Source organism: Choristoneura fumiferana, chromosome 24 (assembly GCF_025370935.1).
Source record: "Choristoneura fumiferana chromosome 24, NRCan_CFum_1, whole genome shotgun sequence".
Classification (NCBI taxonomy): domain Eukaryota; kingdom Metazoa; phylum Arthropoda; class Insecta; order Lepidoptera; family Tortricidae; genus Choristoneura; species Choristoneura fumiferana.
This window is the reverse complement of record NC_133495.1, coordinates 3,924,780-3,940,014: the sequence shown is the minus strand read 5'-3', so window position 1 is coordinate 3,940,014 and position 15,235 is coordinate 3,924,780. Positions and strand designations below refer to the sequence as shown.

The following is a 15,235-nucleotide window of genomic DNA, read 5'->3' as shown; positions in this document are numbered from 1 at the left end:
ATGAGAGGAGAAGTATCATAAAGTAAAACTTGTTGAGAAGTAATAACGCGTTTTAGGCCGCCGAACCTCTTTTGTGTTTCTACCTACTGGTAGCCAAGCGTTTTTGGTTAATAGTGATTCTTTAGGGCAATTTTGTCAGTTAGAAGTTTGAGCCAGATGCAGAAGCGAGAAATATACCTACATCTACCTGGACCCAGATGCATAACAAAGTGCAAGGTTCAAAAAAGGTAAGTATTCCAATTATCAACTTGTACACCTAATTACTACGCCGACGCTGGAGAATGAGATCACTCGTTCGGTCCGGCCTGGGTTTACATTATTATCATCATCATTACCATCATCACTATCAATAAATAAAATTATCACCGCCCATGGACACCCGCAACACGAGGGTGTTGGGTGTGCAATCACAGGTGCGTTGCCGGCCCTTTCAGAGACTGACAGACTCGTTTTTTAAAGACCCCTAAGTTGTAAGTTGTACGAAGCCTATGCCCAGCATTGAGACAAGTATACCTACACCGGCGACAATGATAGTAGTCATATGGGATCTAACCTGTTCCTGGTCCCGGAACTTCCAGCGAAGGTACTCAGCTCGGTTAATGACCCGGCCCTTTCCCCCCGCGTACATGTACGCCGCGAACTCCTCCCGTATTAGCTTCTCAGCTGCCATCATCCCGCCCTTAGTGTAGGTTTCTAGAAGGAGACCACCTGCAAAGAAGGCCATCTGGTGAATTTGTTAATCTAAATCGCGAGGGTGCACGGCTTGGCGCCCATGCGGCGTGCTTGCTTCATGTCATCTAAAGGTCTCTACCCACTACAGCGTATCAGACCATGGCCGTAATCAGGCCCCTCCCCTCTGGGCACACTGGGCACGTGCTCAGGGCCACGCGATGCATTGGGACCCCCTAGTCCCTACTCCATTACCAAATGATAACCTATAGCTACTCCACTTTCGCCTGAAAATCAGGCTTACCGAATGCATGCAGCATGTTGTGCCCAGGGCCTCTAATAGGTGAAAGAAGGCCCTGACATGTAATAGGTACGTATCAGGCACGGAATGTAACGACTTCAACATGTCAACTGTGTGACGTACTTATACTTGTACTAGCGTTCGTTCGGCACCGTTTATAACGCTCGTGCATGGCGCACAACGGCGATGTTGGTTAAGAATATATTTTTCATCGCCATAGTTGATACGAGTATGGTGTAGTGGCTAGAGACCTTAATAGAGCAGCGCTGCGTGAGGCGGGTCTCTGCTCTATTGAAACTATTTGAGGCCCACGCGAGTTAGCGGAGGCCCTAAGAGACTATATAGTTATGGAACTGACCCTTCTTGTAGTCTGCAAGCTTGTAGAGCACGGTATGGTCCTCGCTGCTCGGCTGCGAGATGACCCGGTCGAGCACGGAGCCCACGGCCTGCACGCGCGGCGAGCACAGCTTGCCCACAGTGCCACCCATCGCGCTGAAATAGTGTCGAGTTTTGAGAGACTGCAAGTTGACAAGGCAGCAATGTGGTCGACAAGTCCAGATCATTGTTTTTCAAACTTTTCATGAGGCGACCACCTTCGGTTTGATAAGTATAAGTAGGTATTTTGGCGACTACCCCTGCTTACCTCCATTTATTAATAAAATACAGTTACTTCGGTAGATTAGATTAGCTTGATCGAAGTGTAAAGTAAAGGATAAATAAATTATTATGGCTTTATGGTTACGTTTTCCATTTAAGCACGTGGTGCTTTCTTGTAAAAATGGCATCTCTCACGCTTTCGTTGCGCCGATTATCCCGACAAATTTTAACCACGCATTCCTGAAGCCATATTGAGTAATAAATGTTTTATGAACCTAGGACGAATTATGCTTTGTTTTTGACATATTTCTATTTTTATGTAAAAAAAGTTGCTATGAAAATGGTGGAGGTGCAAACATTATGTATTTATTATGTATGAAAAAATAAAAAAGTTAAAAAGCATAATTCGACCTAGGATCATATAACATTTATTACTCAATATGGCTTCAGGAATGCGTGGTTAAAATTTGTCGGGATAATCCTTCCCACCTTGTATATTGTAAAACAAATTATGTGTGTTGCATTTTGCATTGCAACGCAGGCATCGTCTGTTCTTTTTCTAATAATAATAAAATAAGTATTCCGAGACTAATATTTGCATTCATTATTTATAAGGCGCCAGCTAAAGTTTACATTATATGTATTTTCTTAATTATCAGGCAAAATAGGTACTTACACAGAAGGTAAAAAATAATATACTTACAGACAGTGATCATGGACTTCGCTGGATCCTGCTTAACTTCTTCATCATAATTTTTCTCACGGAAATGTTAAACAAATGGCACGGCCAGACCATAATTTATTTAGAGTTTACTCACATGCACAGATCTGCATACATATAACAAAATCAATATAAACGTGTTGATTACCTATTTTCATTTTTAACATGTAGGTACCTACAGCCTCATATGAAACGCCACAGTATTAATCGCATGGAGAAGTGACTGATTTTACGACTTAATACCTACTTCGGAACATTTTTTTTACCTTCATCTACTTAATCAAATAATTTCCAATTCCTATTAGAACATTCATGAGAAAGAAATATTCGGGATTTCGATCTTTGTCCACGTAGAGACACGTATAGATTAGGAAACAGGAAACCAATTATTTGTATGAAAATTAGGTCAACACTATTGAGTTACTTCCAGTGGCTATCCTGAAATCGAAATACACTGCCCTCGTGCACTGTTGGAAATATTGAAATTACTAATCAGTACTTGATAATTAATGTAAAATATAGAATGAAGAACACTATTTCAACGCATTATTTAGCTCCATCCATCTAACTAAGATATGCCATCTTTATGTTATCAGCATAAATCTTTTTACGAACACCATATTTCACTAAGAATCACACGTTTGCGCTAATTATTGTGGACATTGCTTGAAGTATTTAAACGATAGTAAATTAACATTTGTTATTCAATAAAAACAAGTGAAAAGCGTTAAAAATAATAAAACAGAACCGAAGCCTTCTTTCGTTTTAATACGCGAAGTAAACAATGAAACGGTTCCATGGTAACCGATCAACATCCGGGGTGCGTATTATGTGTATACTTCCTCTTACTCTCCAATTAATAAAATACTATCATCAGCATGCGGCTAAGTTTGGTTGATTGGTAGTTTAAGAGTACTAAATAACATCCTAACTAACCTATATAAAAAAAAAACTTCGTAGAAAATACTATACTTATCCTTAGAAAAATATTACTTGATTTCTTCGTAACGGATTTAGTGTAAGATGGGCGTAATACGGGTACCTAAACTAACGTCCCGAACAGTTGAACCCACAGATATATAGATACCATAGTGTAAGTTTTCGGTTACAAAATACGTCTCGATCGCGTACGCGTAAAATCTCAATTTGTATGAATTGAGATATTAACTCACGCGATCGAGACGTATTTTGTAACCGAAAACTTACACTAAGGGCACAGTATCACCCATACCACAATACAAGTAATATAGTTACTTGTATTGTGCCCATACTGTGGAGTGTGGACCTATTCTAACAGTAAATCTCAAAAGCGTCACAAATTTTTGTTTCCAATATTTAGGTACTGTTTACTTTTTTATTACCTACTTTGAAACTTTCGGATCTTTAGAAGGCAAAAATTTAATGTTAAACTGAATTTTCTTATCTTAAAAGCTGTGGTAGCCTAGTAATTAGACCTATGGCTTCTAAAGCAGAGGGCCGTAGGCTCGTGCCCCCCAGGCACGCCCTTTCAGTTTTTCGGACTCTACCAATGGACTCTACGCGTAGGTACGAAACTTAGTTTGAAATTTATTATCGGCTTCATCGCGAGGGAACCTACACGTAGTGAATAGGGCACGTATCTGAATATCGATAATTGAAATATCGATAGTTAAAATATCGAACCTAACCTAACCTAGGTACTTTCGATATTTTGACCATCGACTTTTTAACTTTAGATAAATGTTAAGTAAGTAATTTTCGATATTCAGATAGGTACACCCCCAGTGAATCATGTTTTTCCGTCGTCTTTTGTCGTAAAAGTTTCTTTCTCAACTAGCTTACTGAAATTTACTGAAACTAATTGAGAGAGCAAGATAAATCCGATCCGATAAAATACGATGGACAAACATTATTCAATAGGTAGATCTGTACAGTGACACAGGCTGCGAAGCAGTTCAATGATGTACGAGTAGGTACCTACTTAACTTACCTACTTATGTGTGAAAATTCTAAATGTTAATTCAAATTTTAATGCCATGAGTTTCATAATTACCTATCATCAACAGTACCTACTTAGCTATAAATAAAATGTCGACACATAAAGCTGCCTAACTCCATACAAATTGATAACCAAACCAAATGTAATAACTAGATAAAGCCCCAATCAGAATTTTTGAAGACACGTCGTCTGAAATTTGCTAAGATTATTGTAGGTTACGCGGCATAGGAGTGTAATCGACGTTTGTAAGTATGATGCATCGACACATAATAATCTAGCAGCATTCTCATAGGCGCTTATAGAGGGGGGCCGGGTGGGCCGCGCCCACCCCAGTATGGTCTAGTGCCCACCCCCCAGGATGTTGGGCTACCGATTCAAAATTCTAAAATACCGATATCTTCACACTAAAATCCAGGTCAGGCAGGCCCCCCTGAAAAGAAATATAACCCAAGAAAGATACGCCAATGAGCATACTGCGGCGGTTCACTATTATATTCCAATGGTTCGGCAGCGGCACTACACGTGGTACACCGTACAGGCACCATCACCAATATCTGACAACAAAGTCTATAAATAGGTACCAGGCCTAAACAAAGAAGTTGTCTACCCTGGATTTGTGTCAATGTAGTTTTTTTTGTACTGATTTAATAAATCAGTACAACATAATATGCTGTGCAATAAAGAATACTGTAAGTATGGTATTGAAGTGCAAAATTTGAACTTCGTAAGTATCTTTTTGTTTTCGTATCTTGTATTCTTGTCTTGCCGTCCCGCTGACGCTTAATATTATTTAATACGAGTGAGGGACGGTAGGATACGAACTTTGAATTTCGTAGTAGCCCACGACTCTATTTCTAGTAAGTACTTACCTACCGGTAGGACTGTGCGTTACGGTCGAGAGCATAAATATCTACGTAAGAGTAGGTATTTATTTGTTTTTCCATTTACTAACTTATTTATAAGCAAACAAGCCAGTTCATTAAGTTTTATTATTAGCATTAGGTATTATTTTAAAACCAACAATATAAATAATTATACCTAAGTACCTACTTTTATTTGATTGTATGACACATTTTTCGCTTAGCACGATGTAAATTCCATCAAGAAATAATAATATACTTGCGCTCCACTCGACCAGTCTTCGATCTAAACGCAGCACAGCGGGGTTGAGGAGCGAGAGCGGGAAAGGCGACACTCCCCCCTCGCACCCGGCGGCCATTTTGTTAGATTATTCCACAACTGCGGAGGGAAACAAACATACCAAGCACCGTCGCCTGCCACATTATACATAGATTGCATGTTTATGAACCTCATGTTTCTACTCGCGAGTAGATGAAAAAAATAAAGTTTTTATTTGGAGAAATCATTTATAGTACGTACGTAATCTAGTGTTATCCAAAAAATAGTCAAGTCTTGCAATGCAATGAAATAGCTGTTTACAGTGTAAACGCAGCATGAGCGGAGGTGAGGTTTTAGCGGGGGCGACGTTGGGTTTTTAGAACACGCGATACTTATAAACGTCTCCACCCATTACACCGTATCAAGATCGTATAGCAACGTGTCTGGCAAAAATATATTCTTTGTACTTAATGAAAAGTATGAGACTGCACACTAACACGTTTCCTAACCAACCGTCGCCGTTGCGTGTCATGTACCTATGGGCTTGACATTCTGTTTCTGACACGTTCCTATTACGGCCATGGTTATGATACGGTGTTTAGGGTAGATACCTTAACCACAGTGTAAGAATATGTACAGTGGTTAATGTTCTTTGTCTGAGCGCGAAATGCCGACAATCGGCTAGACACTGGAAATGTATCATCAGGGTTGTCACAAAAAAGTAATATGCAAGTACGTTCCTATAATAAGGTATGTATAAATTAATGTGGGTATAATTATGTAACTGCATTCATTACAGCCTATAGTCCATTCAGGATAACATTGGATTTTAGAAGGTCACAGAAAAAAGGGTTCTAAACATTTTTTGTGAAGTCGTAATAATGATGATGATGATGAATAAAAGAAGTAATACGATGAAGTCGTAATTTTGTTTAGTTTGTAAGTATATATATTATTACTTAATATCGATGCCTTAGTTCACAATTATACCGAGTCCCGATTGTCGGGAATTAAAAAGCGAATTGCCGCGCGGCGGTGGCGTTCTGTTTCTTTTTGATAATGCCGCCACAGATGCCGCCTAGCAAGCAAGCAACCGCTCAGTCTGCGCCGCGCCCCGCACCGCGCCTCGCCGTCGGAGGCTTGTTGGCAACCGTGTAGCATCCCCTTTATTGTCTACAAGTCAGTCCTGGATTTTTATGGTAATACATAAGTGCAGGAAAAACTCATCTGTTAAATAGGTAGAGATGATAGCGTAGTAAGTGTTATCTATCTATCCGTGGCACAGTTTTAAACTTTTACAAATTGCATTATTTTTTTAATTTTATAGTCTACACCTAACAAACTGTTACCGTTTGTGTTTTTTTAATTAGCCTATTTTGAGTCTTACTGATGAGCAGAGCATAGGTCTCTTTTTACGCAATAATCGACTCCCTAATATTATTATTATTTGTGATTTGAATATAATATTATCTAAGCATACACACTTCACAGGATACCTATATAAAAATATACATACACCGCTAATTTTCCGGGATGAAAATATTTTATGTTTCAAATTACGCTAACCTTGACATAACGCCATTTATTATTAGTTGTCAATAATGCTTTACTTACGCTACGCTTCATTTATTTGCAACTAATACCACAGAATAGATAATAGTACAAGTACATGCTACTGTCCTAAACTAAAATGAACTAAACAGTAAACACAATTACAACGAGCATTCGACCTTCGCGCGGCACCGGTCCCCCCGCTCCCTTACCGCTACATTTCCCCGCACACCGCCCCACCGCTTCCATTCTCCCCCCGCGCCTCACCTCACTCACACAGCGAAATGAACAGTCTCGCCAACGATTTCGACGGCATGACGGCGATTTAAAACGATTTCATCACAACCTACAAATGTAAAAATGTAAATAAACATTTCAAAATGTCGCCATCAACAAACTCGTGGTAACGGACACTTACAATTCTGTGACTGAAGTTAAGTTGTGAAAGTGATGTCAAAAACTCGTTAGTGATTGTATAATGGATCAGAATTGTGATTCAGGTAATTGGTACTAATTAATAACGTACTCAGTGACGTTGGTTTCTCTGTTTTTAATGAGAATTGTAGAATAATCAACCGAGGCAGCCAAAAAGATTTTATTTGTTGGCGCGCGTCACGCGTAGTTATGTTACTGCGGTACTACTACAAGTCACATTCTCGCTCTTTACTCTCTCACTCAAGCGCTCGCTAGAGCAGCAGGCGTGGCGTGGCCGTTGGTAACAGCAGGGGTACTACGAAACTCGAAGTTCGTGTCGTGCGGTCCCTCTGACACTTATACTATTTAATACGAGAGCGGGAGGGACCGCACGACACGAACTTCGAGTTTCGAGTTTCGTAGTAGCCCTGCAGTTCTCGTGAGTTTTCAAAATTATAATATATTATTATAGAAACCGTATTCCACCAATGGATTTGCGTTAAGAATGGTCCAAAAAGGTATCTAGTCGGTTTTTTTATTTATTTTACTGGGTGGACGAGCAAGTGGGTCTCCTGATGGTTAGGGGGCGTCCATTAATTACGTGAGTCTTAAGAGGGGGGAGGGGGTCAAGAAAAGCTTTTCCAAATTACTTGGGCAGAGGCCAATATCACGTTTTTTTTTTCAACAGAAACCGTTTAAAATTGCGTGAAAGTAAAGTTTATTAATTTAAGTTGTATTTATTATTTAGTTTTATCACAGAGTGATTTAAACTACGGACAAAGTCGTAGTCACATTTTTTTGTGGGCCAACACATTTCAAAAATGAGATTTGGGGAAGGGAGTTAAAAAATCTTACGAAATTTTCACCGTCAAAAATCCAAAAATCTGCACTGGTAAGAGATCACCACCGCCCATTAACATCTGCATCACCAGAGTCATTGCAGATGCGTTGCCAACTTAGAGGCCTAAGATGGGATACCTCATGTGCCAGTAATTTCACCGGCTGTCTTACTCTCTACGCCGAAACACAACAGTGCAAGCACTGCTGCTTCACGGCAGGATTAGCGAGCAAGATGGTGGTAGCAATCCGGGCGGACCTTGCACAAGGTCCTACCACCTGCAAACTGGTTAAGTTTTGGTCCATGTTTTTTTATTCCCAGTTTCTTTTTAGGGTTCTGTATTCTGTAAGGAGAATGGATTTAGTGAAGCTTGTAAAATATTTCAATTATTATTTCAGTAGGTATACTTAATAAAATAATATTTTTACCCGACTGCCCAAAAGAGGGTTAAGTAGGTATGTTTTTAAAGTTTCGTAATCCTCACCAGGAACACTTCGCCATGTTGGTCAGTAGCTTAGTTAGTACTGGTTAGTACTAAATCCACCCCCCTTACAAAGGAAGCAACTGGGAATAAAAAACCGACCAGTTGGATTGGAGGAAATTGAATTTCGAATTGAGGCAACTGGAGGTCTATATGGGGGAGGCACATGTCCAACAGTGGACGTCCTACGGCTGATATGATGATGATGACGATTAATTTCGAATTATGCACGCTGAACTTCCTCCAGCTATTGCTTGCTCTACCTACGCTGCCAGCCGTTATTTATTATTAAGTAAACTCGCCACGATCTCACCGGACGGACAGGTCTCAACTTGACACTAGTTGACACCCTTTTTCCCTGAGAGGTACCTATTGTAATATTAATCAAAATATACGTTAATAGATTCTTACAGTATTCGGCAGTATTAATTGTCATTATCATTTTTAAGTGATCATTCATTCGTATACCTACCTCGTCATCGTCACGAAAGTTTATTATAATGTCTAAAACCGGTCAAGTTCCGTTTCACTACTATGAAGAAAGGTTCCGCACAGCTTTTCGATAACTGCTCGCTCGTACCGATGTTCCTTTTTTTCAGCAGCTATGAAGAGGCACGAACGATCTATTCTCCTAACGCACAGTCCTTTATAAAGGATTGTAATTTTAAATTAAACTATCATAAATGACAAAGTTTGACTTGGGCGTTAGGAGGCTACGGAGGCTATTATTTTTCGGATAGCTTGGGTACAGTGACATTTGCTTTTTTCCATTCCACGCTATGAATGTTTCAGGCCCATATTTTGTAAAAAATATACTTGAATCTTGAAAGAACAAAAAAATATACTTATCTCCATGTAGCTTAAAATATTTCGTAATAATAAACACATATCACTTAAAAATATATTATTTTGTTATAAAAATAATAAGGTAAATTTTAATCTCGTCAACTTTCATTGCGTTAAACGGAACTCAATTACAATAGAGCTTGACTTTGCTTATCGACCGAATCGATTCCACAATCTTGTCAAATCGTTTGACTCGCATCATCTGTCAGTTATAGTACGAGAGATAAGGACCTTGAATGCGTCTTTGTTTTGAGTGTTTCGTATTGTTTGATGTTTTGAACTGTTACTTTGTTATCCAATTTTGTTATTACGGTTCATTTTTATTTTTTTGTCGTTATTAGTTTTGATATATATAGTGCCAAAGATGACCGCATGGTTTGTAAGATCCCGATAGACAAGCAAAAACACTTGCTAGGGGGGCGAAGCCGCAGACAAAAACTAGTTAAAAATACAAACTATCACTAATATAAAATCGATCACACCCTTAGCATTTCGATCAAATTTACATGGCCACAACCCTTTCTTTACTTAATGACATGTGTCAACGGTGACCCAAGCTACCCGAAAAGTATTATAGAAGATTTTTTTTTAACGAAGCTAAAATGATTTTTTTTATGAAAATTGAATTGGGACTACTTACTCCTATTTAAGTTTCTTCAATAGGGTCATTATTCGAGCGTTTATTTTATTTGATTTACATTGGCACATTTTTGTTGACATGGTAGAAGATTTTTTAGTTTCCAGGTTATCTAGTAGAGTAGAAATAGGTACAGGGCATATAAAAAAAAATCGAAAATGTCATCAAATTCTACAGTCCGCGATTTATAAAAAATTGTGACCATGAAAATAGAAGTTGTTGAAACGCTCGAATAATGACCCAATAACCGTAGTAAAAGAGAACAAGTAGGCTCACTACGAACAAAAGTACATCGCATCGCGCGGCTTAAATGTGTGCTCGCCGGTTGGCGCTGCTACGGCACACACTGATAATTTAAGGAGGATTAAGTTTTCTTTTCCTTCTTTCCGATTTTAGCTCGCTCATCTTGCGCTCGCTTCGCGAGATGATCACCTTTTACGTTCGTGTACTCGTACTTACGTATATTTTTTGTGTATTAGTGGCATATAAGTGTACTTTAATAGTTTCGTGCAAGGACACATAAAAAATAATAAATACCTACCTACCTATAAACAATATATGTATATGTGTAGGTAAACATGATTAGTATGTATACAGTCGCCATCACCGTTCCGGCGAATTTATAAATAACATTTTTAAATTTAGTACAATAATAATAATATAACGGCATAGAATCTGTCTCGTTTCTCTAGACACAGACATTAGACAATTTTAAGTTAACTTTTTAAACACTAAAATTATTTGCCGGTAGATAATTAATCTAAAATAGACGTGGACAACCCTAAACGTCCGCGACGGAGTATGCACTTAATTCTCCTAAAGGGTCGGGTGGACCTACTTGTTCTCTTTTACTATGCAATAATGGTCCGGTAACCTATCAGACAGAAAGCAAGTAAAATAACTAGATAGGATTTTTTTTACATATTTCAGTTTTTTTATTATTTATTTACTGGCCTTTGTTTATACAACGTTCAAGCATACTATAAGCGACGTAAAAATAGTGAATTCCGCCGGGTAGCCCCTAAGTACCATTGGCGAGTACCGACCGACCTCTCCCTTGAACTTCCAACTCGCTCTGTCACCATTTATGTCTCACCAATCGCTCAAAAACGTATCTATGTCATCTATTACCTGGGTCAGTTCTTTTAATTAAGCTTTTTTTTTCACAGAGAGCATGGATGACGAAACAAACCTAAAGGAGCTTCTTGTCAAAGAAGAAATATTCGATATTGAAGATTCGGAAGCTGAAGCCGCAGCAGATAATGATTCGGATCGGATACCACTGGTGTGCACCACTAGGCTAGACGATATGGTGATATTTAACTCTAACATATGTCATCTACAACCAAGAGAAGTAACTGCTATTATACTAAAAGAAAGCAAGCCGAAGTTACAGACGTTCCCAAATGACAGTTACAGCCGCTGCTCCAAAATATCTTATAAGGCAGTGAAAAAAAAATTGAAGGAAATATATCACCATAAAAATATTAACTTAGAAACGAATGATACTGAATTAGAATTGCCTGAAGCACTTATTGATGTGAATTCTATAAAATGTGAGGTATATGAAAATCCCATTGGTGCGACAAAATCCACACATTTTGAAGCAGATCCTTTAATAAAATGTGAAGTGTTAGATGAACATATTATTGCATATAAATATAGTGAACTGTTAAAATTATGCAGACCTTGCAGTGTAGTGCTCTCAAAACTGGACAATCAGGAAGTATTCAAACGAGTTAGTTCAAAAGTAAAAATAATAGAAGACGTTGAAAAAACGAAAGAACATCCGGATGTTCCAGTACAAATGGATTCATCATCAGATGAAGAACCTTTAATAACTTTAAATCCGAATTTAAGATCAAAATTAGAAAGCAATGATTCTGAACTAATGTACGGAGTTCAGACTAATACAGGATTAATCAAAGTTAGCAAACCATCTTATAACCTGGCAATAGAGCCAAATTATCAAAAAAAGTTGATCGCTACATTTAAGAACAGACTTCTAGTTGATGGCGTAATAGAGGTGTTGGAACTTTATTCGAAGGAGTGCGATTCATACTGTTATAATCACAAAGGTTATCTCTTGGAATACTATAAAGAAAAGGACGCCATTGCATTTAAATATAAACACGATATAGTCAGTGGAAAAAGTCGCAGCTACCTTCCTGTCAAAAGTTGTTGCTGGATTCATAGAGATGGGCTCATTCAATCTTTGTACCCTAAAGTACTACTATATAATAGTTTACGGTTCATGAGAAAGCCCCACACCTGCCCAGCAGGCAAATGCAGTTGCTGTTGTCAAAAACAACAAGGGATCTTGGGCAAACCTGATATCGAATTCACTAATGAAACTCCTTCAGGTGACTATCTACCATTCTTACAGGAGGCCAAAGAAATAGAAGCCCTAGAAAACGAAATTCAAAGCACTATCGTTAAGATGAACAAAGAACCGAGGATCAATCGGAGGGAGCTCCGGTATTTGCTAGAAAATCCCAACGCTAAACAGCCAGTCACAAATAAAGGTGCATTCAGTTTGATAGATCAGGCTTTGATGTACAAAAAGCCGTTGTCAAAGAAACCGATAGACAACAGACGTTTACTGTCATTAAAACTAGATAATTCTCAAAGTGGCGTTATCGTTTTACGGAATTTTGCGGCGGATGAAAGAGAAGTATATGAAATAAACCCTGATGGAGAGTTGAAAAGTTATTTAAAATTAACTTGTTTTAACAATACGGACCGACCAGATGTTAAAAAGCTTCTACAGAAGACTAAGCAAGCGAACGATGTTTGTTGTTGGTTTAAACGAGAAAATCTCATAAACAAACTTATTAAATCAAAGACACTGCACCATTCTACTGTGCAATATATAAGAACACGTCACATGTGTACAGGTAATGAATGCAATTGCTGTTGCAAACCTGCCAATGCTAAAGAAGTAACTCTAACAGATATAAAGTTTCCGTCGCGACCGCGTTATTGGCAAATACTATTAGATAAAATGAAAGCATCTTCCAAAACATCAACATGGTTAGATAACTACTCGATTAGGCCGGCTGCTAGTTCTGGGTCTACCCCTGCTGATAAGCCTCCTGTTATGCCCAGATTGCTGCCTAAATTGCTGCCCAAATTACTGCCTAAATCGCTTCCCAAAAGTACGCCTGCACCTACTAAAGTCCACGTTATTCCTCTAACGACGAATGTACTAGACAATCTGTATATACAGCCTGCTTCTTTTTGCGCGGCGACCACCAGTACTAAACCAACGACTGACGAAGATTGTCAATTTATGGGCATAAGAGCAGCCCCTACATTGGGTCTTGAACAGGACTCTACACCAGTAGCACAACCTAACAATGTAACCAACGTGGAAGGTGACGTTCTAACTAAAGAAGTAAATTCCTTAATAACTTCTATTTTAGAAAGGTTTAAAGATGTGCGCCTCACTATCAACAGCGACGGAAAGGTAGCCGCCGCTCTAAACACTCCGGTGAGCAGTTTAACTACTGTAGAACTCAAAGTCCTTGCTAACATACTTTCCTACGCTCAAAGTCAGGTTAATTCTTTAGGATTAAATTCTGGCATGAGTTTAAGTAATATCATTAATCTAAAAGTTGGTAATCCACAAACTGCTACTAATATTGACCCTACTTCGATGTACGAAGCTTTTGGAGATAATATTAATCTTAAAAATCTATCTTCGGGAGATGTGAATCCATCAAACACCGCCACTGCAAAATGTAGTGCAAATATAACCGATGAGCCTAGTAACCTTTTAGACTCTAGTACGCCTGACAGACACGAACTGAACAACTATTTCACGAAAACCTTGTGTATGAAAAGTAAAGAATATACAGATTCATTTACCTCATTATTATCCACAAAATTAGGAGCTAAACATTCCAACATCGGTGTGCCGGTAATACAAAATGTTTTTTCGTTGCAAGATCAAGATATCAATACTGGAAACGAGACCTCATCTGCAACAGTGTTTTGCAGGAAGCCTGGTAACCAAAACCAACGACCTACCGCGTCAAAGGTTTATGGGAATAATAAAAAGCGTCCCGGTGATACTTATACAGAAGTAACACCAGTAACAAAGAAAATAAGGGTCCTGTCTCCTTCAAAACTTTGCGATGCTCCTGTAGACAAATCCAGTTCACTGATAAATTCGGTAAACGAACCTTTACCAGCAACGCACACTCATGCTTTAGAGGTTGATGGCGTAAACCCCGTAGATCCTTTGCTATCAAATAGAAATTTCCGAATAGTGACAGTGACACCTCCAGTTCAACCTCCGCGTGCGACAAAGCCTAGAATTATAAGGGAGCATAATTTTAAAGCATTTGTGCATCAGCCCTCGATAGAAATATCTCCCCTACAAGTTGCCAATTCTGACGACAAAATAGAAGAAGAATCACCAATAATTGGAACGCCATTTTCCGCAGCGTCAATCGGCTCGACTACTGAAGATGAAGAATATACTGAAATACTAGAAGCACCGATTAAGATTGAAGAAGATTTTCACGAGGAAGATGATTGTATTCTTGGTGTGTAAAAATATGATCCAAATGGTCTACATGTGCAGTGATATACCTAGTCATGGGGGAAGTCCATTGACAGTGGCAGCGCAGGACTTAATTGGGCGTGGGCTAGATAAATTTTGAGAGGTCCTCTATGATGGCACACCACATAGTAGATGACAGTTTTTTTAATGAACAAAAAACTACAAACTTTTTAGGCACGAGGTCCCTTAGACTGCGAAACTGTAGGCTGTGGTGGGTGGCCCACGTTGCTACTGTTCATGTGTTCATTGCTTTGTAATGTCGAGATCAAGACATGGGTGTTATGCCCGGTTCACATTATTCCAGTAAATTCGTTACAGTAGCATGACACTGCGGCGTTCGATTGATCTTGTGTAACTAGTTTGGATTGTGACCCCGCAATGTATCGCTACTGGCACGATTTTACTGCAATAATGTGAACCGGGCATCATGTCAAGACTTAACTGACTGTATAATTTTAGATCTACAAAAACCTTGCCAATTAGTATATAGAGAAAAATTTCATACTGCCTTTG

General features: G+C 38.8%; 2 protein-coding genes across 6 annotated transcripts in view; one reads left to right on the top strand and one right to left on the bottom strand.

Moving 5' to 3' along the window:
• The window catches only part of iav (transient receptor potential cation channel subfamily V iav), a 26,509-nt gene extending 17,148 nt beyond the window's left edge, over window positions 1–9,361 (bottom strand). For 2 of the 5 annotated variants that reach the window (XM_074106526.1, XM_074106527.1), the window contains exons 1-2: window positions 1,329–1,610; window positions 554–708 (exon numbers count right to left, since the gene is read on the bottom strand). In XM_074106526.1, coding sequence (XP_073962627.1) covers window positions 554–708; window positions 1,329–1,533 — 360 coding nt within the window. In that variant the 5' untranslated portion in view covers window positions 1,534–1,610. Of the gene's footprint in view, window positions 1–553; window positions 709–1,328; window positions 1,611–2,270; window positions 2,558–5,385; window positions 5,500–9,141 lie in introns of those variants that run through there. The other 3 variants (XM_074106528.1, XM_074106529.1, XM_074106530.1) reach the window with 3 other exon arrangements.
• Window positions 7,222–15,235, top strand: LOC141441713 (uncharacterized). Its single transcript, XM_074106531.1, has 2 exons — window positions 7,222–7,436; window positions 11,322–15,235. The coding sequence occupies exons 1-2, from the start codon at window positions 7,415–7,417 to the stop codon at window positions 14,711–14,713; spliced, it is 3,414 nt and encodes a 1,137-aa protein (XP_073962632.1). The 5' UTR covers window positions 7,222–7,414; the 3' UTR covers window positions 14,714–15,235.